The sequence below is a fragment of the Heliangelus exortis genome, chromosome Z (genome assembly GCF_036169615.1).
Source record: "Heliangelus exortis chromosome Z, bHelExo1.hap1, whole genome shotgun sequence".
NCBI lineage: Eukaryota > Metazoa > Chordata > Aves > Apodiformes > Trochilidae > Heliangelus > Heliangelus exortis.
The window spans coordinates 49148318-49175532 of record NC_092454.1 but is presented as its reverse complement, the minus strand read 5'-3'; the positions used below and the strand labels follow the sequence as shown (position 1 = coordinate 49175532).

At 40.1% G+C, this 27215-nt stretch overlaps 1 protein-coding gene across 1 annotated transcript in view; it reads left to right on the top strand.

Annotated features, from left to right (window-relative positions):
* The first annotated feature begins 50 nt into the window (after nt 1–50).
* ANKRD31 (ankyrin repeat domain 31) overlaps nt 51–27215 on the top strand; it is a 64949-nt gene continuing 37784 nt past the window's right edge. The window contains exons 1-12 of the mRNA XM_071731741.1: nt 51–274; nt 1149–1204; nt 1712–1782; nt 4617–4663; nt 5306–5400; nt 6391–6431; nt 14421–15074; nt 17856–18115; nt 18421–18560; nt 20514–20690; nt 21876–22018; nt 25577–25721. Coding sequence (XP_071587842.1) covers nt 51–274; nt 1149–1204; nt 1712–1782; nt 4617–4663; nt 5306–5400; nt 6391–6431; nt 14421–15074; nt 17856–18115; nt 18421–18560; nt 20514–20690; nt 21876–22018; nt 25577–25721 — 2053 coding nt within the window. The remainder of the gene's footprint in view (nt 275–1148; nt 1205–1711; nt 1783–4616; nt 4664–5305; nt 5401–6390; nt 6432–14420; nt 15075–17855; nt 18116–18420; nt 18561–20513; nt 20691–21875; nt 22019–25576; nt 25722–27215) is intronic.

Genomic DNA, 27215 nt, shown 5'->3' with positions numbered 1-27215 from the left:
CCTGATCCCCGAAGGGAAGCGAAGAGCGGCTGAGTTCGGGCCTCCCTAAGATGGCCGCCGCCGCTTGCGCTGAGGGAACCGCGCGCGGCGCTGAGGGGTGGGGCGGCAGCGGAGGCGGTGGCGGCGGCCCGGGGAGCGAACGGAGGGGAGGGCAGCGGAGCGACGGAGCCATGGGGGAGCGCGGCGGCAGCCTGGACAGCGACAGCGACGAGACTATCGTGGAGGGCTCTTTGACAGAGAGTGATGTGGAGGGAGAGGAGTTCTTCAGGAGGAGGTGGTAACGTGGTGTTGCCCAGAGCTACGCGCACCTGAGCGAGCGCGGCGGCAGGCGTGGCGCCAGGAGCAGCGCGGGGCGGGCGGCAGCGGGCTGAGGGCACCGCTCCGGGGCCTCCTGAGGAGAGGCGGGCCGCTGCCAGCGGCATCCGCAGCCCTGGGGCTGACTGCTGGGAAGCGGCTGCCCCACACAGAAGCCAGTTCCTCCTTCTGACATCCCGGAGTGCCGCACAGCTAGCTCTTCTCGATTATTTTACAAATATGTATTTTTTACTATTCCCCCCTGCCCCCCTCTCTGTTTTGACTAACTATGCGTACGGCTTAGGCTCAGTAGTTCTCGGCTCCGCAAATGCCCCGTTGATTTTAGACACACCTTGTGGGCCTTCGAATTGGTGCCTCCTGGCCCTCCTGAATAACACTTTAGTTAGTGGAAGAGAGATGCACCAGAACACAACTGAGAAAATAAAGAAAACACTACTAAATATGGTTGTTGCTGATGTTATTTCTCCACAGCTTTAACATAAAATTTTCATGACGTAATCTCATGCATTTTTTTAAGACATGGCAAAGAATTGCCAAGCAGCAGCACTTCCCAGTGGGAGCTTTGTGGCCCTGAGTTGCTTGGGAGCATGGAAAGTGGCCATGCACCTGCCTGCCTGAGGTTTCCAGGCAGAGCACCAGGTATATATCCTCACAGTTTGGGAATACTTGGCGTAGGCATTAGCGCCGTGCTCGCCCAGTGTGTGGTAAGCAAGTGTCCTGGTGGCAGAGGCTCAGATGGGTGACCTCAGCTGGCTGTTCTATCATGCCAAAACACAAAGCATACAGCTACTTAATGGCCTTTTATTAATTATTTTATTTTTTATTCTGCCAAGGTTGTATTTTCCTTATAAGGACGTGCCTTTAACAACTGAGACAAGAATTAATGAAGGTAGGACAGATTCCTTTTCCAGTCTGTGTGTGTTGGTTTTTTTTGTGAAGTGTTGGCTGTGGATGTTGCCAGACTCCATTTTATCTGTTGCGTTGCAATTAATTCTTAAGAACTGTATGTGTTCTCTTATTATATCCATAGTTTTAGTTCATATTTTAGAAAAATGTCCAGCCCTTTCTTAGTGTTTCCTTTTGATTTCTCTATTTTTCCTGTGTGTTTGGGGAGTGTTTGAACTACACATAGGGGTATCTTTTTACCTGGATAGTATGTAGGAATATTTAATTGCATTAAGTGTATTGTTAAATTACTTTAAACATAATTGCATGCCCACTCATACAGGGCCCTAAAATCTTTTCTAATAACTCCTTTAAAGCAGGTTCTGTGAACGTGTTAGAAGTTACATAATAGTTTCACTAGTGCCTCCTTAGTTTTTTTTTATAAGCCATTGGACTTGCATCCTGTATATTTTATTCCACTGTATTTTTCTTCTTCAATTTTTTTCCCTAGGAACTCTGTCTCCAGAAATCTGTTTTGTTCAGAAATTTTATGACCACACTTATGCTAGGGATGAAAATCAGGTAAATCCAGTAGATATAGAAACGATACATCTGCTACATAATGATTATTAATAAACTCAACTAATTGCTTATGTGAATAAGAGTCTGGTGGCTTGCAGCTGAAAAAAATGTTAAGGCAAGATATTGCCACACGTATTGCAAATTCTGTCCAGGAATGTATCGAAGTCTCCTCCTTGGTGTTTCATGAGGGTATAACCTTTCACATTTGAGGAACAAGCCCATAACCATCTGGGTTAACCATGTCAGAATACACCCTTGGTTACTCATTATGAGATTAGCTGTGGTCCAATGATTGGACAATTGTGTTTTAAAAAGAAAGATAATAATTGGAAATGAAGAGCAAAACGTCTGCTTGTATGATGATGGAGTAATTTCTTTACTCTAAGGATAATTCTGCATGACCAATCTACTAATTAGGGTACTTCTTAATATATTTATCACAGTTGGTAGCTAGCCCATAAACTTCTGTTCCACTGAGCAATCAGCATTCCACCTGCATATGACATGCTCACAAAACAATTAGAAGCAAACAGGTTTCTACTCTTTATCTGAGGTTTTGTAAAAACCTTTGACTGTCAGCAGTGTTGTTAGTGCTGTGGATTCACCAGTCCAAATATTTAGGTATCCTTGTTTGAGTATAAGCATTTTTTTAAAAAGACCTGCACTGCTTCCTAAATGACAGAAACTACATTGAAAAAAGGCATTCCTTCTACTGAAGTGTATGTTTTCACAGAGCATTACAGAACTGCAAATAAATTTGTCTCAACTGGTAATGGGGGAAATGATGAACAAAATTTTAAAAATGCTCTTTTTTCAAATGCTTTTCTCCATAACTTCATGTCCCAGGGTGGTCCTAAGTGAAGATTAGCACAGTTCCCTAAGGACAGAGGGAATATGGGAAGTGCCCATTTCCTCTCTGGGAGCTGGTCTGCCTTGCTGCTGCATTTGGCAGCTTCATGGCTTTCACCAGAGTAGCCAGTCTGCAATCCTAATAAGGGAGACTAGAACAACTTCCCTGTCTGCAAAACAAAAGTCAGAAAAGCCAAGAAACCTAGTACTTCTTAGCAAATAGTTTATTTCCAACTAACAGAACAGGTTTTTTGTTTTCTATTAACACCCTGTTTCACGGTTTGTTCAGGCAGGCATCATGGTTTTAAGTTTGTGCTTTCACCATTTACAGTGTTTTGGCTTTGTGGTTTTTTTCGTGCCCAGTTGGGTGAAGTGCAGCTAAAGTTGTCAGGTAGTATTTACAGCTTCTGAGCATAATGCTTTTTTTGGAACAAATACAGTGTCCTCTCAGCTGATTGTGTAAGTAGGTGCACAAATGAGAAAAATTAATTGAAATATGCATCAATTTCCTTACCAAAAGCAAAAGAGATGGACAAAAGGCCCTTCCTGGTACTTGCAGACAGTGGTCACAAATAGTATTTGTGTTACTTTTATGAACTGAGAACATCTCTCAACAAATCAGCAATACACTGATTTTACTTAGAACCTAATTTTTTAGCAGACATAATGGCTCCTCCTTCTTCTGAGATATAATGGTAGTTTATTGAGCTTTAATGTCTGAGCAAGTCAGAGATATTTAGTTGTTGGTCTGCTATCTTCCTGACCTTGCTTGGTCTCTGAATAATGTTCTGTGTAAATACACAGGCTGATTTGTACAAAGAGTGTATTTAGCAAAGTCAATAACTTTCTGCCATCTACCCCATTGTCATATTTTGGAACTGCATGAGTCAATAATTGTTGCACAAACTGTTCTAAAGAACCTGGTCTCTTCTGGAGAGCCTTTCAGTAGTCCTTCCTGTTGGGCAATCTCCACCTTTTGCTAAGGTAATTGTTCATACTGTGTTGCCAATATCTTGTGCAAGCTAAAAAAGTCACCACTTGGTGTTTACATTAAGGTGCTCTTTCCTAGAGTGTTCTTAATGTCATGAACGTTCTCTGCAGTATGTCAATTATTTGTTTTAATTTCCAGCCAGTGTGCTGGTAGTTCTCTAATATTACCCAATTTTAAGCTCACCTGGGAGAGAAATATTCTGCAGTTCACTTATCAATCTTAATCATTCTGGGTTGTCTTAGACTTTTCATAAAGGCTCTTTTTTTCCCATAGTAGAGGAAATCTATCCCCTGTGTACAGTCAGAAGCACAAAGGGTGGATCCGAGCTCCTTTTACTGAGGACTTGGAATTTGGCTTCTGCTCTGATATTAGCTCTCTCCTTATGCACATGCACTTCCCTGTGTCTGTATGTGTCATAGAATCATAGAATTGGCTGGGTTGGAAGGGACCTCAGAGATCATCAAGTCCACCCCTTGTCAGCCCTGCCATCTAGAGCTTGATGATGTGTAGGTCTTGTCAGCTAAGTTCCTTGCTTCTGCCTTTTCCAGGGATCTTGAGAGTGGTGTACTAAATCCAGTCTTTGGACCAGCGTCCTGTCCTGTTTAATCAAAAAGGGAGAATTATTACAAAAAAAAGATTAAAACTGAGAGTTTTATGAAATGAAATGAAAATACCTTGTCTTTTGGTCTTTTGCTGTATAAGCCATTTGAAGTTTAAAGCAATCATACATTAGTTGCATAGTATGTTTTCCTTCCAGGTAATCATTGCCTTTCGTAGTCTTGATGCATATTTTAACATTTTTGCCAAATTGCAGAAATAAAGTATTTCAATGGAACGGCTTTTGTAACTTACTACTTATATATGTAAAGATATGAGCTAAAAATTCAGCTTCCCAACTCAATTACAGAAAGAGGATAGGCATGTTGTGAAGTTGAGAAAATAAATAATGAAGTATTTTGTTTATTAACTTGTTAAATTACATTTTTTCATTCAGATACTTCAAGAGGCGGATGCATTGGACCCGTCTCAGTCTCTACTGCAGTGAGTATAATATGTTACACAGCAGTGCCAGTTAGGCATATTGCAATTAAACAAATCTGTTACACTTCCGTTTGTGTGTTGTTACATTCTCAGTGTTCAGTTGTAGTGCAGTGTTCTGGCTTGCTTAGTGCAAGATCTGTACATATATCAGAGGTGATTCTGTGTCCAGTATGTGTAAAACTGTACCTGTATTTAATTTTATTTACGATACTGCCTTTACTGGTATAAGGGCATAAGCAACAAGAATGACATAAACTACTCAGGAAAAACTATTAGACAAAAAAAAATATGTAGTAAATAACATTAGACCTTTTATTCTTAGAAACTGCAGAACACTTTCAGTAGAAGATGGAACTATAGTAGAAATACAGGAAGAAGTAATAAAAAATGGGAAGGGCCATTTTTTCACTTCGAAAATGAAAATACAGACATAACTAGCTCCACTTAGGAAATCTGGAAGTCTTAGTAACTGCATGCATTTGCAAAGAAAAGTAAGCCTCTAAAATAATTGCAGTTGTTTCCACAAATAATTTTAAGTACAACACTGCAAAAATAAACCCAAAGTATGATAGAAATTTTCTTAAGATGAGCAGATTAAAATTGTTTCAAATAAGAAATTTTTATTGCATTATTTCATTCTAGTGGTTGGATGACCTGTTCCTCACTTACTGAAAATACTTCTAAGCCCGATTTTTCAGCAAATGCTTCAGTAGTGGAACAGCAGGATAATTCTCTAGGTAAGTTGTGTTTTGTACAAAACTGAAATTTGCTGTAGTCGTGCAAAATTTAATTGAGAAGCTCAAGGTGAATATCCATGTAGATTTATTTAGAATAGGACTATGTGTGGCCTTTAAAACAGTTGTTTAGTTTCCATGGTTTGTACTACAGGTTAGGTTTTTGCAGTTACTCTGGATTGTTTGAAGAAATAAGTGTTTTTGCAAGCTGGTGTTTGATTTCCAGCTTCAAATTATTTCCTTGCTGTGGAATTTTCTGACAAAAGTTACAGGCCACATGGTACTGCAGTGCCTTATGGATCTAACAGTAACTGAGGGTTCCTACATGCTTCCTGGTAACATATCGAGGAACCAAAGACATATGTAAGAAAGGAGAAAAAAATGCTACTGGTCATTTCCCAGATCCTTCTGTCACCTGCTGGTACCTTAGCTGAATTTCTGTGCCTCTGTGCCCCCAGCGGTGCAGGACTGTCTGTTTTGCTGTCTCCCTGCTTGAGCTGATTTTTGCTAATCTGATAGAAAACCATTCACTTTGTTTCTCATCAGGAAATTCCCAGGAAGTCACATGAATGTCAAAACACAGTGATGGAAGTAGGAGGCTTGGGACCAGCCCTTTTCAGAGGAAGTAGATTAATGGATTGTTTAAACTGGATTGTCTAATTGCATTGTAATTACAGAGAGCAGAAGATAGGTCTCCTCCTGTGCAATGCACGGCAATTCCACCTTCTGATAGTCTTTGGAAACACAATCTTCTAAACCACAGTGAAGGGATATGACAAAGTAACCCTGGAATATAGTTTAGTGACTAACAGAGCTAAACTACAAACCTGATTGTCAGTTCCACTTAAGCAACACAACAACAGTAATTTTTAGAATTTGAAACTTAAGCCTTAATGAGGAAGTGAGGCCATTTTATCAGAGATGTTGAGAACTTTCAGAACTGGTATTCAGTGATAGTACAACTGAAATATTTGTTTACTCTCCTAAATTTAGATGTCAAATTGAATGGATTTCAGAAAGATGAAGAAGAAAAGGTTAGTATATTTATACAGCAGAATATATAAGAAATATAATTTAATCAGCATTATGGAAGATTTTACTGAAAAATGCCTGGTTCTTTTACTTTAAAAAGCAGGCAGAAATCTATTGAAGCTGACACTTATCTCATTAGTTGGAAAAAAATTAAGAGCTAACTTTATTTTCTGCTTTTTGGGAAGTAACTGCAGTTATTAAGCTTGCAGGGCACGAGAAGAAGGGAAGAAGTTCAGCAGTAACAGTGACATGGTAACATGGTTTAACACTGGGCCAGTTGCCCTGTTAATACCTGCATCTCTGGCCAGATATTTTCTTTCTTTTCTTATGAGAAAGAAAATTGGTTCTATCCTGTCTCAAACCAGTACATATAGGAAAGACATCACCATGACACAGAATCTGTAAAGGCTTTTAACTTAAGCTGAAGTAATAGAGACTTGTAGATTAAAACATGTTTTCAGCAATTGAGAATTATGGGAGAGGCATTAGGAGGGTCTTTGAAGAGGAATTGAGCATCTGTTACGTGTTCTTCTATTTGGGAATAATGGCTTACTTGTAAGCAAAAATAATTAGCACCAGTCTCTTTGATACATAGTTTGATTATTCCAGAGATGCTCATCAGCAACAGGTTTCAGCTCTGGTGGTGTAAAAGTGAGAGAATGGCTTTGGAGCTACCTTTCCCCCATTTGTCACTTCCTTTTTCAGTATTACTGAATCAGGGATGATTCCACTTCTGTAGGAGCCAATCTACTTGGTTGTTGCAAGGTATTGCCTTTATTGCCTTTTTTCTTTGCTGTGCATTTCTGCTGCTTCCCTTGGGCCAGCTCTGGTGCTTATTTGACTACGACATGAAGCAAATTTTGAGAAACCACTGTCAGATTCTTGTCAGTTTTTTTTAAGTTGGGTTACTTTTCAGCCAAGTTATCTTTTCAGTTCAGCTCCCCAGATGAGGTAAGTGCCAGTGCAGCACATGAAGAGATGTGGAAATGCACTGCTGAAGGCAGGTGGTAGGATGGGTACTGTGTCAACACTAATCTAGATAGGCTTAATGCAGTTTCAGTGTTATGAGTGTAACTATTTTAGTAATTGTCTGCTTTCTGCTTGGAAGCACTGCTGTTGCACATAAAAGAAAAAACCTTGGAGGGGAGGAGTTTCCTGACAGCTTCCATAAAACACGGCAGAAAAAATTCAACAATATATACATGTGAACCATACAGCCCAGAAATATCTTGAGCAAGAGATGAAGATTTTCTAACCACTGACATAAATATCTGATGGTCAGGGGTTCCCTGTACTCAGCGCTGGTGAGGCCACACCTCGAGTGCTGTGTCCGTTCTGGGCCCCTCAGTTCAGGAAGGAGATTGAGGTGCTGGAGGGCAACTGGGCTGGTGAAGGGATCCAGCACAAGTCCTATGAGGTGAGGCTGAGGGAGCTGGGGCTGTTCAGCCTGGAGAAGAGGAGGCTCAGAGGAGACCTCATCACTCTCTACCAACTCCCTGAAAGGAGGGGGTAGCCGGGGGGGGTTGGTCTCTTTTCCCAGGCAACTCTCAGCAAGACAAGAGGGCACGGTCTTAAGTTGTGCCAAGGGAGGTTTAGGTTGGACATTAGAAAGAATTTCTTTACTGAGAGAGTGATCAAGCATTGGAATGGGCTGCCCCGGGAAGTGGTGGATTCTCCATCCCTGGAGATATTTAAAAAGAGACTGGATGTGGCACTCAGTGCCATGGTCTGGTAACTGCAGCGGTAGTGGATCAAGGGTTGGACTTGATGATCTCTGAGGTCCCTTCCAACCCAGCCGATTCTATGATTCTATCATTCTCCGTTTGCCTTCTCCACTTTTTCCTTCCAGCACTTCCTCCATTCTTGGTTTGCAGTCATTGAAGTCCAAGCAGCAGTGAAGGGCTTGATTAGATTTCTTTCCATTTAGCAGAGGAAACACTGACAGCATTTCATGAAGGAGTTCTTGACGCTTGCCCCTGATTCATCTGTCTGTGTGCTATTGTCTGCAGCTGTCATGTTACTTGGATCTTCTCTGATACCTCTACATTGTTAACTCCTCTGTTTGTCTGCTTTCTGAGGCATAATGCCAATATTGTAATTTTTTATTTCTAGCCTCAGTTCATCCCTGGCCAGTTCATTGCTTTCAGGTCTGTGTGGGCTGGACAAAGAAACTGTCATTGGAATTTGCTCTATTGAAGTAACTGCTTTTACAAACACTTACTGCAATGTTGAGGACAGTTTTGAGGATTTCTTCAGCATTAGTGATATCAACTGCATGGGAGCTGGAGGAACACAAGAATCTTACTGGGTCCATGTAGTGCTTCCTGCCATTTTCAGCTTCTTAGGAAACATCACATTAATTTACAGAAAGATACCAGTATTTCTAGTCTGATGTTCCAGCGTGGAGCAATTTGCAGCAATATTCTGTGTAACTGTCTGCTGAGATAACCTTCTTACTGCAGTGATCACAGCATTATGACTGTTCCATCTAGTGCCATAGATTTGAGCCTATAAATAAAAAGAAAAGATTCTCTCTAAATTTTTTTTTTTTTTTTTTTTTTTTTTTGAGGGAGCCAGGTGGTGGGGAAAAAAAACCCATAAGTCTTTATACCATAAAATGAGACTTGCTCAATTTTCTTGATTTTTATGATGTAGCAGATCTGATTTCTCTTGTGGTTAGTCTGTCAATTGTGGGGTCAGTAATGTTGCACATACTCATTAATAGCCTGGCAAATGGAACAGAATGCACCCTCAGCACGTTCAGAGATGATACTGGCAGTAGTCAGTGGTACACCAATAGAGTTTTGTTGCCATTCAGAGGGACCTGAATATGTTGAGAATGGTACAGAGAGGAATCTGATGAAGTTCAGCAAGGGGGGATGCAAAGTTGAGCATCTGGGGAGGGGTCATCTTAGTCACCAGTACATGCTGGGGACCAGTTGGCTCGAAAGTAGCTCTAGAGAGAAGGACCAGGGATTGAGATGGGCAGTGAGCCTTGAGCCAGCAATATACCCTGGTGGCAAAGAAGGAAAAGAATATCCTGGGCTACATTAGGAATAGTGTTGACAAGAAGTCACAAAGGGAGGTGATCCTCTACTCAGAACTAGTAAGGCCACCTCTGGATTACTGTGTCCAGTTCTGGATTCTCAGTACAAGGAAGATACAGACACATAGGAGCGAGTCCAGTACAGGGACACAAAGAAGATGAAAGAACTGGTGTATCTGGTTATGTAAGGCCTTTGACATGATCACCCACAATATCCTTTTATCAAATTGGAGAGATATGGATATGATGGCTGGACTGTTTGGAGGATGAAAAATTGGTTGGTTGGTTGCATTCCGAAAAGATTCTTTACAAAGTGGGTGATCAGGCATTGGGATGGGCTGCCCAGGGAGGTGGTGGATTCTCCATACCTGGACGTTTTTAAAAAGAGACTGACGTGGCACTCAATGCCATGGTCTGGTAAACACAGTGGCAGTGGATTAAGGGTTGGACTTGATGGTCTCAGAGGTCCATTTCCAACGCAGATGATTCTGTGAGTCTGTGATCCTGAGGGTAGTTGTCAACACCTTAATGTGCAAATGGAGATTGGTGACAAGTAGTGTCCTTCAGGGGTCTGTACTTGAACCAGTACTGTAGAATATCTTCATTAGTGACATGGTGGGATCAAATGCACCCCCAGGAAGACTGCAGGTGACACCACACTGACTGCCTGAGGGAAAGGATGCCATCAAGAGGAACCTGGGCCAGCTGTAGAAGTGGGAATATGTTAATCTCATGGGACTCAACAAGGCCAAGTGCACATCTTGTACCTGAGTTGGGACAATACCTTGTATAAATACAGGCTGTGGGAGCAAGGGTTGAGAGCAGCCTTGAGGAGAAGGATTTCGGACTCCTGGTGGAGATGAAAGGCTGGAAATGAGCTGGCTGTGTGTGCTTACAGCTCAGCCAGCTCTGGCTTGGTTTGCATTAAAAAGTGTCATCAGCAGGTTAAGGGAGATGATTCTGCTCTTCTAGTCCACTCTGATGAGACCACACCTGGAGTATTGTGTCAGCTTTGGGACCCTCAACACAAGAAGGGCATGGACCTGTTGGAATGAGTCCAGAGGAGGGCCACAAGGGTGATCAGAAGGTTCTGACACCTTTCTTGTGAAGACAGGCTGAGTTGGGATTGTTCAGGCTGGAGAAGGCTCCAGGGAGACCTCATTGCAGCCTTTAAATATTAAAGGAGGCTTATAACAAAAATGGGGACAGATTTTAGTAGGTCCTGTAGCAACAGGACAAGAGGTAATGGTTTTAAACTAAAAGAGGGTAGATTCAGAGTATATCTAAGGCAGATTTTTCTTTATTGTGAGAATGGTGAAACACCAGAACAGGTTGCCCAAAGAGGAATGTCAGAATGTTGGAAGCATTCAAGGCCAGGGTTGAAAAGGCCTCCGAACAACAGGATATAGTTGAAGTTGTACCTCATGGCAGGTGGGTTGGACTAGATGACTTGTAAAGTTTCCTCCCAGCCCAAACTATTCTTTCTTTCTTTCTTTAATTTATTTTGTGATTTCAAATGAGAACAGGCTGAGAAACCTGAAGAAGAGGAAGGATCTTGGAAGAAGATCTTGGAGGGATCTTCACAGTGTTTATGAACACCTGACAGAGAGGAGTGAAGATGAAGCAGCTAAGTAATGCCCACTGATAGGTCAAGAGACAGTGGAGACAAATTAAAATACAAGAAATCCCATCTGAACTGTGCAGGTGGTCAGACATGTGAAGAGGGTTGCCCAGAGAGGTTGTGCATTCAGTGCTTGTGGTGATACTCAGATGTGACTGGACATAGTCCTGGGCAGCCTGCTTGAGCAGCAAGGTTGGACTAGGTGATCTCAAGAGGCCTTACAGCTTCTACTGTTCTGATTCTCTGTGCATCCCTTATGTCCCCAGCAGTGATCCCCATCATTCTCATGAAATCTGGTAATTGTGGCCTTCTGAAGCCATAACTCTTTCATGGTTATTCTATGTATATATAGAAGGGCTGAACTTCTCTGCTTTTGTGTGACTCAGAGCTAGTAGATGCAGGGTACACTTAACATTTTCATTTCACCCTTACTATTTTGCTTTAGTGTTAGTCCAGTTTTATCTTGTGCAAATCACAGTCTGTGACACCAAATAGTCACCAGTTTCTTGTTGACTCTTTAACTGTGCTCAAACACATGGGAAAAAATCCTTCCATGTCAGGATTCACTAGGCTGATGTCAATGCATTGGCATGTCCCGGAGCAGACAGTCCATGTTTAAGCTTCCTTTTCTAGTGCACAGAGAGGGGTCAACATCTAAGGCTTGGCTGAGTCTGGCTCATGCAGAGGTCTTGGTTGCAGTGCATTTATTAACACACAGTTTTTCTATACATGGTCAAGTAATTTTGGGGGGGTTATTTATTTATTTATTTATTTTAAATCAGACCTCTGATTAACTTCCTGTCCATCTACTTTTTCTTGTGTGATGTTGTCAGTAAGCAGATGCTGGCATTGACTGTGGCCATACTCAGAGACAGGATTTTGGGCTGACACTAGAAGTACAGCAGGACTTATGTCTGGATTAAGGAGCATTTGGATTTTTATTTTTACTGGGAATAATTGATAGTGGAATTTAAATCAAGGCTTTAGAAGTAGCATGCTCATGCTCAGAGGAAGGAAATGGCAGGTGCCATGCAAATGGTTGGCGTTCAACCCCTAAGAGGAATTAACAGCCTTATGCCAGAGACACCTTTTTCTCTTTGGCATTTTTACATAGCTCTTCTGATCGAGGATGGATTCAAACCTGCATTTACTACAGTGATGATATTTTACTTCTCAGATGCTGAGTTGAGGGGAGAGATGGGACACTCTTGCTCTTCCTTTGAATGAGTCTTAAGTGTATTTAGACCATTTTTACCAAACTGTGGTTCACAGGAGTGAGAAAACTCCCTGCTTTGGTTCAGTTCTCAGCTGACTTAGCGCTTGTTCAGCAGCTTCTCTGTTTCTCTTGAACAGACAATTAAAGGTGAAGAGATCTTAGGCACTGGGCTTCAAGTGTCTTTTATGGATAAGTGGCAGATAAGAATAGGGTTTTTGGGGAGGGAGAGCTTTAGCCTTTTTTATTCTCAGCAGATTTTAATTACTTGTAAGGTCCCACTGGATTTTTCCAGTAGGAATGAGAGCTAAAGAAATTTAGAGACCTATGGTTGCATGTGTGCTTTGTGAACATCAGTCACATTTAAGTGTTGGATTTCAGTTGGCATTCGGGTTTTTAGGATCTAGTAAAATTAGTCATTTATGCCTACCTGATCCTTCTCCATTAATATAAATCTAAGCTTCACCTGCTCTTCAAAAATGCACCATGGCTTTTCTTAGGAAGTTTGTGATATACATACACAGTGTTTATACCACAGTTCTTCAAGTACAGAAAAACACGCAATTAGGATTTTTCCCTTGTTGTTTGAAGTCTGTGTAAATGAAAGAAGTAGTCTAAAAAGAAACTAATTCAATATAGCAAGGTAAGTATAGTCAGTACTTAAAAAGGAAAAATTAGCTGCACAGGTACAAGAAAGGAAGCTGAGCACTGGTGAATAATTTTCAAAAAGGAATCAGGGATTTTTAGTGGCTTACAAACTGGACATGACTAAATGCTGCCAGATTTCTACCCTGTTTTATTGTGTCAGGGCTTCAGCAAAATTATGTTACAAGTGGTAAAAGGATTCTTGCACTGCCCAGCATTGCCACTTGCTGGCAGCAAGAGTCTAAAAATGTTTTGAAAGAAATTAGGCTGCTTAGTCTGGGGGAAAGGAAGCTGAGGGGAGACCTTATCACTCTACAAATACCTGAAAGGAGGTTGTAGTGAGATTGGGGTTGGTCTCTTCTCAGTGGTGACAGATGACAGGACAAGGGGAAATGGCTTCAACTTGTGTCAGGGAGGATTTAGGTTGGATATCAGGAAAAACCTCTTTACAGCAGTGGTTGTTAACCACTGGAACAGGCTCCCCCCCAGAGAGGTGGTTGAGCCTCCATCCCTGAATGTGTTTAAATGTCCTCTGTGTGTGGTGCTTGGGAACGTGGTTTAGTGGTGGTATCAGAAGTACGGTAATAGGGCTAGGCCAAAGTTGGACTTAATGATCTTGAAAGTCTTTTCCAGCCTGAGTAGTCCTGTGATTCTATGATTCTATGATCTTAAGATCCAGTGTTATTAAGCAACACCACTATTACATTCAAACATTATATAGAAAAAGCTGTGTGTTAGATCTGCTAAGGCATCTGGTTTTATCCTGCAGAGGAATTTGAAAAAGGGATAGGGAAACAATGAAAAAGCTATTAATTGATATAAAAGTGGTTGCATCTCTTGAAAAGCATATCAAGGTGGTCAGAAAAATGATAGCATTATTACTTTTCTGAGAACACTTAAGAGTTTTGTGGTTCTATACTCAGTGTGAAAGCTCAACTGTGCACCCTCCAAACATTCTCCTAAGCTTTTGAACTGAAGTTTATGAGGTAGAAATGCTCCATATCTGCTTGGCATCCACGTAAACACACAATCAAAACTCATAGATTGAGTTTTACAAACTATGGTTTTTATATTATCATTAGTATGTTCACATTCATTGTATCTGGGTGGCAGAAATATTTAATCCCTTTCTTTTAAAGCCTGTTAACACCCTCAGGCCATTGGCAATGAATGTCATAATACCTTTGGCTCTATACCACATTTAGTAATTTATTCTGAATTTTCACTGCTAGGGAGGTTAACAGCTTAAGAATTCTACTTTTGAAACTGAGACTTCAGTCTAACTGTTTGTTAAGAAATTGTATGAATTCTTAGGGAAGACTTCAGATCTTGTAGTTTTATGCAAAAATTAAAAAAAAATAAAAAATACATATATATGTGGATGACTTCCAGAGTGTTAATTACGTGCTTTTTAGAAAGAGTTGTTCCATTCCTTTTTTGTAAACAATTTATTTTTTAATGTTCAGATTTCACCGAAATTAGGTAATGAAGATCTGTTTCCAGAAACAAGCCCCTATCTAGATGTCCTTCTGGAGGATATGATAATGGTTCCAAAGGAACAAGATATATTTCCGCAGGATTTAGGAGGTTGCCTGAGAACATGCATGACCATGCTTGACACAGATAATACTGTAAAAGATCATTCCTCTAATAACAACACAGATCTTTCACAGACATCCCCAGGGAAGATTTTTGTGGAAGCACTCACTGAAGAGACCATAGAGACTGGTGAATTTGAGATCAGTGATTTGCTGATATCCCTCGATGATTCGGAGAGTTTTAAGACGATAAAGCCATTGTTTGACACGTTAGAGAGTCCAGGTCAAGCCTTTTCCATTGATCCATCACCAGATGAGAGCAGTGACACCCCGCCAGTACAGCTTGTGACAGCTCTGGATGCCTTGTCAGGATCTGTAGAACAACCTGTCCCTCCTGTAGTGCCAGATGAGACAGAGCTTAACACCGAAGCACAGAAGTTGTGTTCAGGACCCTGTACTCCCCGGTGTGATGATGAGAGTACACAAATAACAAATATGAATGACCCTCAACTTGCTGCAGTTCAGGCAGATGAAACAAAAGCCTTAACAGGATGTAACTTGCAGAGGACAACAAATGAGCAAGTATATAAACAGTTTTAATTAATATTTGAAAATGTATGTTTATCATAAAATATCTTACAGACTAGCCAAATTACTTGGAGATACAACTCTTAGTAAAGAGTAAGCTCACATCAATAATTTACATGTTTCATAAATTTAAATTGTTTTTGTTTTAACACTACAGTATTGTTTTTCTGTTTCGATATATCAATTTTATGAAAGTGGCTGAGCTTGCTGGGATGGGAAATCCTTTTAAAGTTAATGCAGTGACTGATGTTGAGATCCAGAGTCAATGTGGGAGTTTCAAAAACTCCTAGTCCCCTATGTCTTACAAAGGCTGTTCCATGACACTGTTCCATTAATTGATTGTAACACATTGTCATACACCAGTCTATTTCAGCTCTAGGTGTCCACCTCATCTAGCATGTTTTTTCTTGAAACTATAGTATGCTGTTTTCTGCTGTCACAGTTCTCACTGCTGTAGTATATGAACATTTTGCAAGTATTAAAAGAGAAATTATAGTCTTTCCTGTAGGCTAGAAAGATTACCTATGGAGATTTTAAAAATTAAATTTAGAAATGCTTTTTCTGCTTGTTTAATTCTGCCTATGTGAGGCTAACTTAAAAAACTGAGGCACAGTTTTATGTATTGATACCACACATGATCCTTCTTCCTGTTTTCTTCTCTTCCACTGTGCTGTTTTCTTCTCTTACCCTGTATTGTTCTTTCCAGTGTTGTGTCCTGTGCTGTATAGGTCTGGGATAGGTCATTTGGATTCACCAACACAGATGGAAAAATCTAGAGAGGAACATGAAGGGAAAGTGATACTAGAGTCTCTTCCTGTTTAAGTTACAGTAAGGGAGAGAGAAGGACTCATGGGAGACGTGTGTTTATGCTACAGAGTGTAGTAGTCCCTTTTAAATATGGGATCAAATTCTGTGTGTTGTCTTTTAATAATCTGGAGCTGCAAAGCCATGGTTAGCCACATATACCAAGATATTTAAGGTGGTTTTACAGCCACATTTCTTCTCCACTATTGCATAAAGCATCTGCAGACTGTGACTTAATTTACTGCTAGTATTAACTTAGTATAAAAGTACATAATAAGAAGTGCCACAATGGTAGCTAATTTCAAGGTCCTGAAAGGTCTCTAGGACAATTCTCATAACTGTAGTAATTTACAAACCTTCTGTGGAGTGTTGGTTTCTGAAATTTGTAGCACAGCTATATGAAGCTTAATGTACAGATTTACTCTACATTGCAGTTAAGATTGTGAAGCAGGGTCCTGTGGGAATAGAGATCTTTGACCTCTTGACAGTAATTGATTTTTAGCTTTTTTTTGTGTGTGTGTGCCTCCATCTTCTGTTCTTGAAGGCAGGAAGTAGGGAGACAATTTAATGAGGAAAAATTTCCAGTTGCTTTTTTAGTAACTGTTGCACTCTATGTGTTACTCACCTTGGTCTATTCTCCTACTCAGTTCTTCAGAGGATTCATGTTGTGGTGAAATAAGTACCCAAAAGGTATAACCCATACTGTCCTTTGGATGCACTTGGGATGCTGGGTTTATTTTTATATATGGTCCCTTATAAAGCAGGTGGCTTTTTGACTCTTCAGAATGTTTTCTTCTTCTATAGCAGGTGTGGTGCAATCAAAAATGCTTTGAGAGTTTTATGAACTGAAGTATTTGGATTTCCTCAACTGCTGTGTTAACATGCATCTTCTCTTGACCTGCAAGGACCACTATTAGGAGTACAGTTGACCTCTTCAATAGCCTCTGCTCTAAATAAGAAAATTTAAAAACTCAATCAGTGAGTTTTTCATTTCCATCTGTGTCCCAAGAAAGGACTAACAAGTTCTGCCACATCACGGTGAAAGAATTTCTGTGCATGTGTGCTGAGGGTGTGTCCTGAGAGCTTTCAGCATTACTGAAGTGTGTAATAGGCTAATGAGAACCCAGGTTTCATCAGCTAGAGTGATACTCAGCAGTATATAACACTCACTTGACTAAAACAGTGAGTAAACTCAGGTAGCTCAAATTAACTGCCATGTGACAAAGTCTTTAGAGTGGGATTTCTCTCCCCAGAGATAAGTGGTATACATAAATCATTTAGGCTTCCCTTTGCACAATTTAGGAAAAGGTGAATCATCATCATCTCTGAAAGTAACTTTTCATCAGTGGTAGGAGTAAAGAGGATGCCTAGTGCCATCCAGATCCTTTTCTTGTAGAAGGCTAAAGGTAAGTGGAGTGAATCTTATCTGTGGTGACTGTATAGCTCAGGGATGGTGTATCTTTAAAAATAATTTTTCATCTGCGAGTTCCCTAAATCTCAGATGAAGCAGATGAAGGTTTGGTGCCCATTTCTAAGCTTGTGCAAGAGTGAGATAAAGTGGGTTATCTTAAGACATCTTAAACATCCCTTTATTTTTTAGGACAGGAGCTCATGTCCACAGGAAACAGGGAAGAATCTGTTAAGTCATTTCATTTGTCAAAAATATCAACTTTCAGATAGTAACAACTTTTGTTTGCTGTCAGTCAGCCTAGATTTATTATTTAAGTTGTAATTCTGAGTATCCTAGTTCATCTAGCTAATTCTGTCAGGAGCATATGGTATGGCATATTACTACTTAGGTAGTGTCTCTGTCTCCTGTATCTGTAGAATTCCACCTGTTCACTTAAGCAACCCTTCCATTGTCTGTAAGCATACATATAAGACAAGGTTCTTGGAGCTCATACATGTTTACAGCCCTTGTTTTAACTGCATGCTTACCAGTTGCTTGTAATGTTTTCTTTTTTGTCACAGCCTGTGGATGGTCAGCAGAGAGAGAAAGAAGTAATTGCAGATTACTGGGATGCCATCTCTAGTGAAATACCAACTGGGGAGGGAAGTTCATGTCCAGCAGAGGCTGCAGCACGTGTAGAAACAGCCCTAATGACATTAAGAGAGACCTCCCCAAAAAAGTGCAGGGATGATGTTTCCAGTCATCAACACATACTAGAGCAGACTCAGCAGAGCATGTCTCACAGTGGTATTACAACAAGAAGCAAAGCTAAGGATTTTGAGTATGACAAAATAATGCATAATGTTCTTAAATTATTTTTTTTAATTAATGTAAAAACAACAGTGCATACAGAGTATTCATTCCTCATCTGAATGTCTTTAAATGATCCAAAGGGAAAGGTTTTGCTGACTATCTAAACATCTTGAAGTTAGTTTTCCTCCTTATTTACTCTTTCATTTGGTCCTACCTAAGTTAGCGTATATATTTGAATGCTGTTATAGACTTCCTGTTAAATATATTCACATTATTAGCTCTACTATAAACATCAATTTATATTAAAATGAGAATGTATTTGTTGATTCTAAGGAAAACTCTTGTCAGTAAAGTTCAGAAATCTACTTCTAAAGACAAGCAGAATGTAGAAACCAACATATGCCAAGAAACAACACTGGATAAGGATACAAAACCTGAGCAGAGAAGGAGCATGAGAATCCAAACCAGACAGGGTAAGATGTTCTCTGATGTTTGTCATACGGCATATCTTTTTGTTTCAGCAACTGTACTGAATTAAATATAATTTATAACATTTCCAACATATTGTGGCATGGATTTATTTTAAAAGTTGGTAAAACTTTCATTTTATTAATTGAAATTATTGATAATTTTCCTCACTTGTTTAAATCTACATATTAGCAACCTAACAGTTGACTTGCTTGCATAAACTCTTTAAACATAATGAGAATTTTTTCAGGGTACTGTTTTAATCAGTGTTATATATGAAAAAAATTAGCGTGTATTCTGAAGAGGGAGAAGGAAAATGTTTTCATGCTGAGTGAAAATGTACATCTTGATACACGTTTATATATCCTTCTGTAATCTAGTATTCTCTGTGCATCATCTTTCTGAGGGCACTGCCGTTCCCAAGAACTGAGCTTTACAAAAGAGTTTATTTTATTCCAAATCCGTGCTGTTGTTGTCCCTTCTGTTTTTCAGTACAGGACTATAGGGCCTTCACTACATTTCAAAACTTACAAAGTTTGGAAGTATGTGAACTGTACAAGGTCTACATCTGACAAAATATGAATAATTCTACCTCCAATTACCAAGTGTTCTCTTTTGCAGGGTTTTAATTATTCACAGTAGAAGGACTGTTTTAATGAGAGATCAAGCAGTATGACTAGCTGCTCATCTGTTTCAAATTGACTGAGTAGTTTCTACTCAAAAAACAAGCTGTAGTATCACAGCTGCCTATCAGGACAGCTTCTTTTTAATCCGGTCTATCAAGTTTACCTCCTTTTTGTAACACTCCTTGCAGCCAAGAATTCTTGATTCATCTTAATTAGGTAATTCACTGAAAAAACCAGTCCCCCAAAAAGTTTTGATTTAGATCAGCAAGCACTGATTACTTTCCACAAGGTCAGATGCAAGGAAGGTGCTAGGGAAGGCAAGGGAGAGGTGAGGGGAAATGGGTCCTCTTAAAGTGATGAGTTAAATTGAGCTAAGTGTAACATAAAAATATGGCTTGTTCTGTGCTGTTTAATCCTTTCTGAAGTGTTTGGCTAGTTTAGACCAGCTTTGACAAGGGACTGCAGTTTCTTAAAGGATTAAGGTCTTGCAAGGCCAGACAGGTAGAGAAGAGGGACTGTCCATATGTTTGTTCATCCAAGAAAAAAGTCCTGGGGTAAACCCCTATCTATTAGGTTCTAAAAATCGACTCAGAGTCAAGAACTTAAGGTTGGGAATTAGTCCGAGCTCACAGTGTATCACCATGCACAAAACAGCAGAGACATCAGGCTCTAGAGCTATGTGTTTTAAGGTCATACTTAAAATCTGTGTTCCCAGCCTCCAGGTGGAGTTCTGGGGCCAGTGAGCCACATCTGTTACAGCTTGTGGAGAGAAGCAGTGTATACAGCCAGCTGTCCCAAGATTTTTCATTAGTAGGTCAAGTTAATGGCCTAGGCCATGCATTGTGCTTTCCTGCTGGTGATCCTTTTGTCCTTTCCTTCCTTTTTTCCTTCCCTTCCAGTTTTTCAGAAGAAGCAGTAGCCAGGGTGTTCTCCACAGTATGAAGGGATGCTGGGGTATCACTGATAGTGAAGTACAGAACATCTCATCTATATGTAGAAACTGTAATGAGTGCATAATGGGAGATAACATTTCTTTTTTAAAATCATAGGGAACATTACTAAAAAGCAAAAAGTCTAAACATAACACACTTTTACAAAGTCATATTTCTGTGTGTTGAATTTCAGTTGAGGTTTCGTTGCGGAATTCACTGTGGCATCTTTTGTTGAATGGGATTGTTACTTAACTAGTTATGTGGTTTTTGGGATATTAATTTCTTCTAGACCGAATGAGCACTTTTTCTTCACAAAGCTTATTTCTTAACTGTAATGCAAAGTGAAGCCAAAATAAGAGAGGAGAGATATTTTTCTGTTCAGCAGCACTTTATTTTTCAGGAAGAGAAGCCTTTCGTCAGAATTCTGTACAACCTTTGCGCATTTCACGTTCAGTTGTCAATAGGAGGAATGCTTATGGTGAGACCTTACTGCATAGAGCTGTTGCCCATCAGGATGTAGAACTCGTACAGAACATAATAAAAGTTGGTGGAAAAGTGAACATTCAGGATTATGCTGGTAAGTTTCAATTGTATTAAAATACTATTTTTAAAACAACATGGAGTTACAAGGGCTTCTTAATAAGATAGGCCCTGTGAAATGCAAGTAAAATGTTTTACAGATGCTACTGTTAAAAAATTAATCTTAAAGCACTGTCAGCTTTAGATAATGAAGCTGAAGGTTGAGTTTCAAAAAAAGTTGAGCACTCAGGAACAAAGCCTATTAGCACAAAAAAATATAACAACCTGATGCAACACCCATAGATAGACCTAGTTCTATCCAGATATACAATATTCTGGGTTGGGTGCTATATAAGAGGGTCTCAAGAGTTTTGTCTTTCCCATGAAATGAAGATAATTTTGCTTAATGGGAGTAGAATGGTCTTAATAAGCCAATTCACATTTTAATGAATATATTTAGTAGGTGAGTTAGGCCTAAACACCCTTCTGATAATGGGAGATAGTTGATGATGGTCTTCTGGTTTCAAAGCTGAGGGATAGGAAGATCTTCTGTCTTTTTCCCGTACTTTTCTCACCCTACAAAAAAATGTCACATCATGAATGTTTAAAGAGCTGAGGCAAGGATATATCCAGTTTAAAGGATCTTATATTTTTCCTCAACACCTTATTCCTGGATATAATTCACAGAATCTTTCTGTGAATCATGGATCTCTTATCTTGGTTTGTAACCAAGCTTGGAAGGGATATGGAATTTTAGTAAGGATTTTTCATTGGAAATTTGAACCATTCTTTTATAGTTGTGGCAACAGTTTAAAAAGCATTTTTGTTTGTCAATAAAAACTCCAGGTCTTTACGTTGTCCCTTCTTTCTTAGTTAAAAAGTGCCATGAAAAATTACCTTGTTCTTAAGATGGTGTTTACATTTTACATGAGATGTAGGTAAAATTTTTGTTTTCTTCCTTCATAACAGAACTATCGAATCTAAACCTAGTGTTGTTATAGCAGCATCTAGTTCTTCATTAAGTGCAAATGTTGACTAAAGAATGACATCTCTCAATCCTTGAGACATTTTCATAAACATTTCTTCATAAAACATTTTGTAAAATACATCATTTTTTACCTTTTCAGTTTAGCTATTGTGTGTAACATTTATCAAATAGACAATCTAAGACTGACATAAATTTTTATAATGTATTTTACTCAAATTTGAAATACAGATTATGTTTTTTTTTTCTTTTTCATAGGCTGGACTGCATTACACATAGCAAGTCTGAAAGGCTGTTATGACATAGCAAATGCCCTTTTGAAAGCAGGAGCTGATGTTAATGCTAGAGGAAATAAACAAGTAACACCACTGCAAGATGCAGTTAAAGAAGGCCATTATGAGGTATATTCTAAATTAAACACAAGTTATGGGTTAGGAATAGAAACTGTTGTTGTTGGGTCTGCAAGGTCACATAATGGCATAGACACATGTACTCTTCATTGGGTTAGAATCTGGCTGCAAGGCAGGGCCCACAGAGTCTTAGTCAACAGAGTTAAATCCAGCTGGTGACCAGTCGTGTTCCCCAGGGCTCACTTTTGGGGCTGGTCATGTTCAGTATCTTCATTAATGATCTAGATGAGAGGATTGAGTGCTTCCTTAGTAAGTTTGCAGATGACACCAAGTTGATCTGCTTGAGGGTAGGAAGGGACTGCAAAGGGACCTGGACAGGCTGGACCAGTGGCCAAGGTCAATAAAATGAGGTTTCACAAGGCCAAGTGCCAGATCCTGCATTTTGGTCACAATAACCCCAGGCAACACTACAGACATGGGGAGGAGTGGCTGGAAAGCTGCCAAACCACAAAAAGGGCTTGTGGGTGCTGCCTGATACCCGGCTGAATATGAGCCAGCATTGTTCCCAGGTGGCCAAGAAGGCCACCAGCACCCTGGCTTGTACCAGGAATAGTGTGGCCAGGAGGAGGAGGGAAGTGATGGTGCCCCTGTGCTCAACTCTGGTGAGGCTGCACCTTGAGTGCTGTGTTCAGTTCTGGGCCCCTCACTGTAAGAAAAACAATGAGGTGCTGGAGTGAGCTCAAAGAGCAGCAAAGCTGGTGAAGGGTATGGAGAACAATTCCTATAAGGAGAGACTGATGGAATTGGGAATGTTTTGTTTCGCTAAGAGGCAACTGAGAGGAGGCCTTTTGCTCTCTGCAGCTATCTGAAAGAGGGCTGTAGGGGCGTGGATGCTGGCCTCTTCTCTCAAGTGAACAATGGTAGAAGTAGAGGAAGTGGCCTGAAGTTGCCCCAGGGGAGGTTTAGAGTAGGTATTAGGAATAATTTCTTTACTGAGAGAGTAGTTAGTCATGGGAAAGGGCTGCCCAGGGAGGTGGTGGAATCACCGTTGCTGGAGGTATTTAAAAGCTGTGTAGATGAGGCACTTCAGGACATGTTCTAGTGGTTGATACAGATATTGATATATATTTTTTATTCAGGGGCAGGGGGCCTGTTGACAGTTGGACATGGCGATCTTAGAGGTCTTTTTCAACTGTGGTGATTCTGTGATTCTGTTTTTATGTAATCTTTTTACATGTGGCTGGTCGTATTACGAGTAAATTCAGGAGCTTTCAAGTCCTCTCTACCCTGTTTCTATCCAAACCACTCAAAGCTTTACAAGATTTGTCAAAAAGCAGAAAGTAATTGCTTTTCTAACTGCTCGTGACAATGGCTGAAGTACTGAGGAATAGGTTGCTGCTGTTTATTACTACTGGCTTCACTTCTTTTATAATAGCCTTGCAGAATAATGGATGATCTGAGTAGTCTTCTGGAATTTTAATGACTTTTTTTTGTGACATGCACATGAGTGTATGGTGTGGAACCACAGCCATGCACAGACATGTTTTTTTGTATTGACACATAGCATGGAGAGTTATATAAACATAGGTTTATATTTTGTATGGTCTTAAAGAGAAAGTCAACTGAATAGTCAGTGTGAATTAGTTACAAGTTTTATTGCCACGTGCTATGGTTTCATAAGCTTTTGTCTGAATTGTGGATCATCTTTCAGTCTGACAATGGTTGCCTCTTCCAGTCTGTTTGTTCATTTTCCTGGAGTGGCCCAAATGTATGTAATGGTTCTGCATGTCCCTTTTAAATGTTTCTGTCTCTAAAAGTGCGCTTTTACTGATGTATTTATTTCCAGGATTTTTAGATTTTTACTTTTTCGTGGGGTGTTGTAGGTTTTGTCCCTGAATATTTGTTCCCTTTCCATTTCACAGCTGAGATAAGACTTAATCTTTTGTCTCAAAGCCTCCCTGGAGCAAAGAGAAAGGGTGGTTCTCGTGTTAATAATTTTCTCTGAGACTTGAGAGCCCCAAGCTTGGTTTTCAGTTTGTGAATCACAGGCTCTTGTGGGTTCAATGAATATTTCTGAGTTGTCTGAGAGTACCTAAGACACCACGTCTAGGATTGTGCATGATGGACTCTGCACGTCTGCAAGAAGTATTGAGGAATCTTCAACTTAAGTGATATTGGAAAAACACTGATCTTAGCTATGTTATTTAGGCCACGACAACATAATTCAGCACAGCTCTGTTTGAGTTATGTGAGCTGGTATATCCTCAGGGAATGGTACTACACAGTGGTGCTCTATTCAGTCAGGAGCAGCAGAGTGGTATCACTAGAGATCTGTCAGGCTTAGTTTATGTTTTCTCTGTCTAGCTACAAAACAATGATAGTGATACAATAATCTGACTTTTGGAGCAGGATTCATTTGACCAGCTGAATATCGTCCATCTGAAGTAGCAGTCAAAGTTTCCCTTTGCAGTCACAGGAGTTACAATGGACAATTGTAACAGTAGAGAGTCACAATTTATTTTCTCATAGAGTAGATATCCTAAATAGGTAAGTTGACTCATACCCTAAAACCAGCAGTTATTTTTCACCTATTAAGAGCCATGGAGGGATGAGTCTTACCCTAAATTTTGAGAGGCCTTGACTTACAGCATCATGTTAGTAACTGAAACAAATTTATAAAGCCAAAAATAATAATAGTATAGGATAATGATACATCTGGGGGAATGATTAGGATATTGTCAAGGCTTAATGCTGAGCCAGCAATTAAATGAATGACAGATTCTCTCTACTGACTCCTCTCCCTTCCCATGAAGGACAGTGAAAGACAATGACAGTCTTATAGGTTGAAAACTAGACTAAACAGTTTTAATGAAACAGTAATGATGAAGAAGAGAGTAATGAAATATACACTTCCAATATGGCCTCTCCCTTGCAATAACCCTCAAGTCACCACTGAGGCTGCAGGGCAGGCGCTAGGAAAGTCCTAGACAATACTCCTATACTCAGTGGCAGGTGGGAACTGGATGCAGGAATGCATGGGATCAAAGGCATAAAGACAGATGGAGTCCTCTGAGGTTGCTGGCTGTGGACAAAATGATCTTGACTCTTGTGATCCTTCAGCTTTCTATGATGCCTCTGAGATGGAATACTTCATCTGGTCAGTTTTGGTTGCCTGTTTGGTCCTTCCCTTACCACAGGAGGATCAGGGGTATGACGCCTCTTCTTCCCTTTTGTTTCCCATGTGTAAGAAATTTAGCAGAACTGAGCAGTGACCTTGGTTCTGCATACCATTCTCCAACAATAACTATAAACATCAAGTGTTACCTGTCCTAGAAGCAGACACTGAAACTTCATGCAGTTAATTTCAGAAATTGCAGTTACTTAGAAGACCTGTCACTGAAAGGTAAAATTACTAAAAAGAAAATGGGCTCTGTCGTGACTCAAAGCAGGACATATATATTATCTAGGATAGATAGGAATTATTTGTCATAAGCCTTAGATTTGGTTTTAGTTGCCCATGTGGTCTGGTACTAGAGAGAAGTCTGTATAAGGAAGAAGTGTGGAAAACTCTGTCGAAAAATAAACAATCTGAAAAACTTACTTTTCTAGATGGCAGAGTTACTACTTTGGTATGGAGCTGATCCCTTACTAAAAAATGAGATGGGAAGGTGTGCACTAGAAGAAGCTTCTAATTTGTCTATGAGGAGACTGCTTAACAGCTACACAGCAAACTCCGGAAGAGATTCAGTACCAGGTAGAAGATAATTATTCTGACATATCATCACCACTAAATGGAGAAGTTCAGAACATCTCTTGCACTATATTTGATTGATTACTGCTAGTAGTTCCATGGGCTTCACTGTCTGATGCCTGAGTAATGCTGAGCTCACTTTATGCAGCACAGCTGTGGTACATTGGCAGTGTGAAAGATAATGATGTCCATCTTTTTCTTGGGCTGGAGCTACTTTTAAATTTGAAATGAAGATGTGAAGCATAATGGCTGTTGCCCTATGTGCCATGAGACATGACTGGGCTTGGTGGTGGTTGAGGTATGGGTTAGCGTTAGGGATAAAAGTTTCATTGGAAAGACATGGACCTCTTGAAGGGAGTCCAGAGAAAGGCCACAAATACAATCAGAAGGTTGTAACACCTTTCCAATGAAGACAGTCTGAGAGTTGGCATTGTTCAGTGTGGAGAAGAGAAGGGGAGACCTTTTTGCATCCTTTCAGTATTTAAAGAGGGATTGTAAGAAAGATGAGGATGAATGTTTTAGTAGGTCCTGTAGCAACTGGACAAGGCATAATGGTTTCAAACTGAAAGGCGATAGTTTCAGACTGGATGTAAGGAAGAATGTTTTTTACTATGAAGGTGCTGAAGCACTGAAAGAGGTTGCCCAGAGAGGTGGTAGATGTCCCTTCCCTGGAAACACTTAAGGTCAGGTGGATGGGGCACTGTACAGCATGATTCAGTGGAAGATGTGTCTGTCTGCTCATTGCAGGGAGGTTGGACTGGATGATGTTTAAAAGTTCCTTCCAACTCAAAAATACTGTGATTCTTTGGTACTATGTTCTATGATTCTTTTAAGTTTCGTGTCAGGGCAGTAGGACTAGGCCAGAGCTACTGACTTCAAATGTGACTGAAACCAGCAATAGTGTTACTGTAAGAGAGTAGCCTGACAGGGACTGCTGTGTTAGGGAGGTGTGAGGCTCCATGACTAGAGGTCAGGGATGCAGCCACTGAAGATTATCTGGATATTCAAGCCTTACAAAGATTAGTGAGCTAAATATATGTTCAAAATTATGGTTTGGACTAGGATTTGGCTTAATCAGTGCTCAATAGCTGGGCCATTTGGCTTGTTTTAGCACTAAAACTGTCAGGATCCAGTCAGAAGCATGTATGTAAAGTTGCATGAATTAAGTAAGTATATAAATATCTAGGGCAGATCTTATTAGCTGCTATACTCATTTTATGCCATTTTGTCAGCACAGAAAGCTGGAAAGCTAAAGCAAAGCACCAGCAAGGCACTGAATTGGTGCTGGGCAATATTCCTGCCTATTTTTACAGCAATGACATGACCTCCTTTCCTTGCCTGAATGTGCTATACAGGAAAAGATGTAATCTAGGCTATTATCCCACCATCACTGACTTCAGAAAGGTCTTTTGGGGATCAGGAAAGCTTATTAGAACTTAGGGAAATGTAGCAGCTCCTCTCAGTTTCAAAAATTGCTCAAATCACTAACCTTCAACA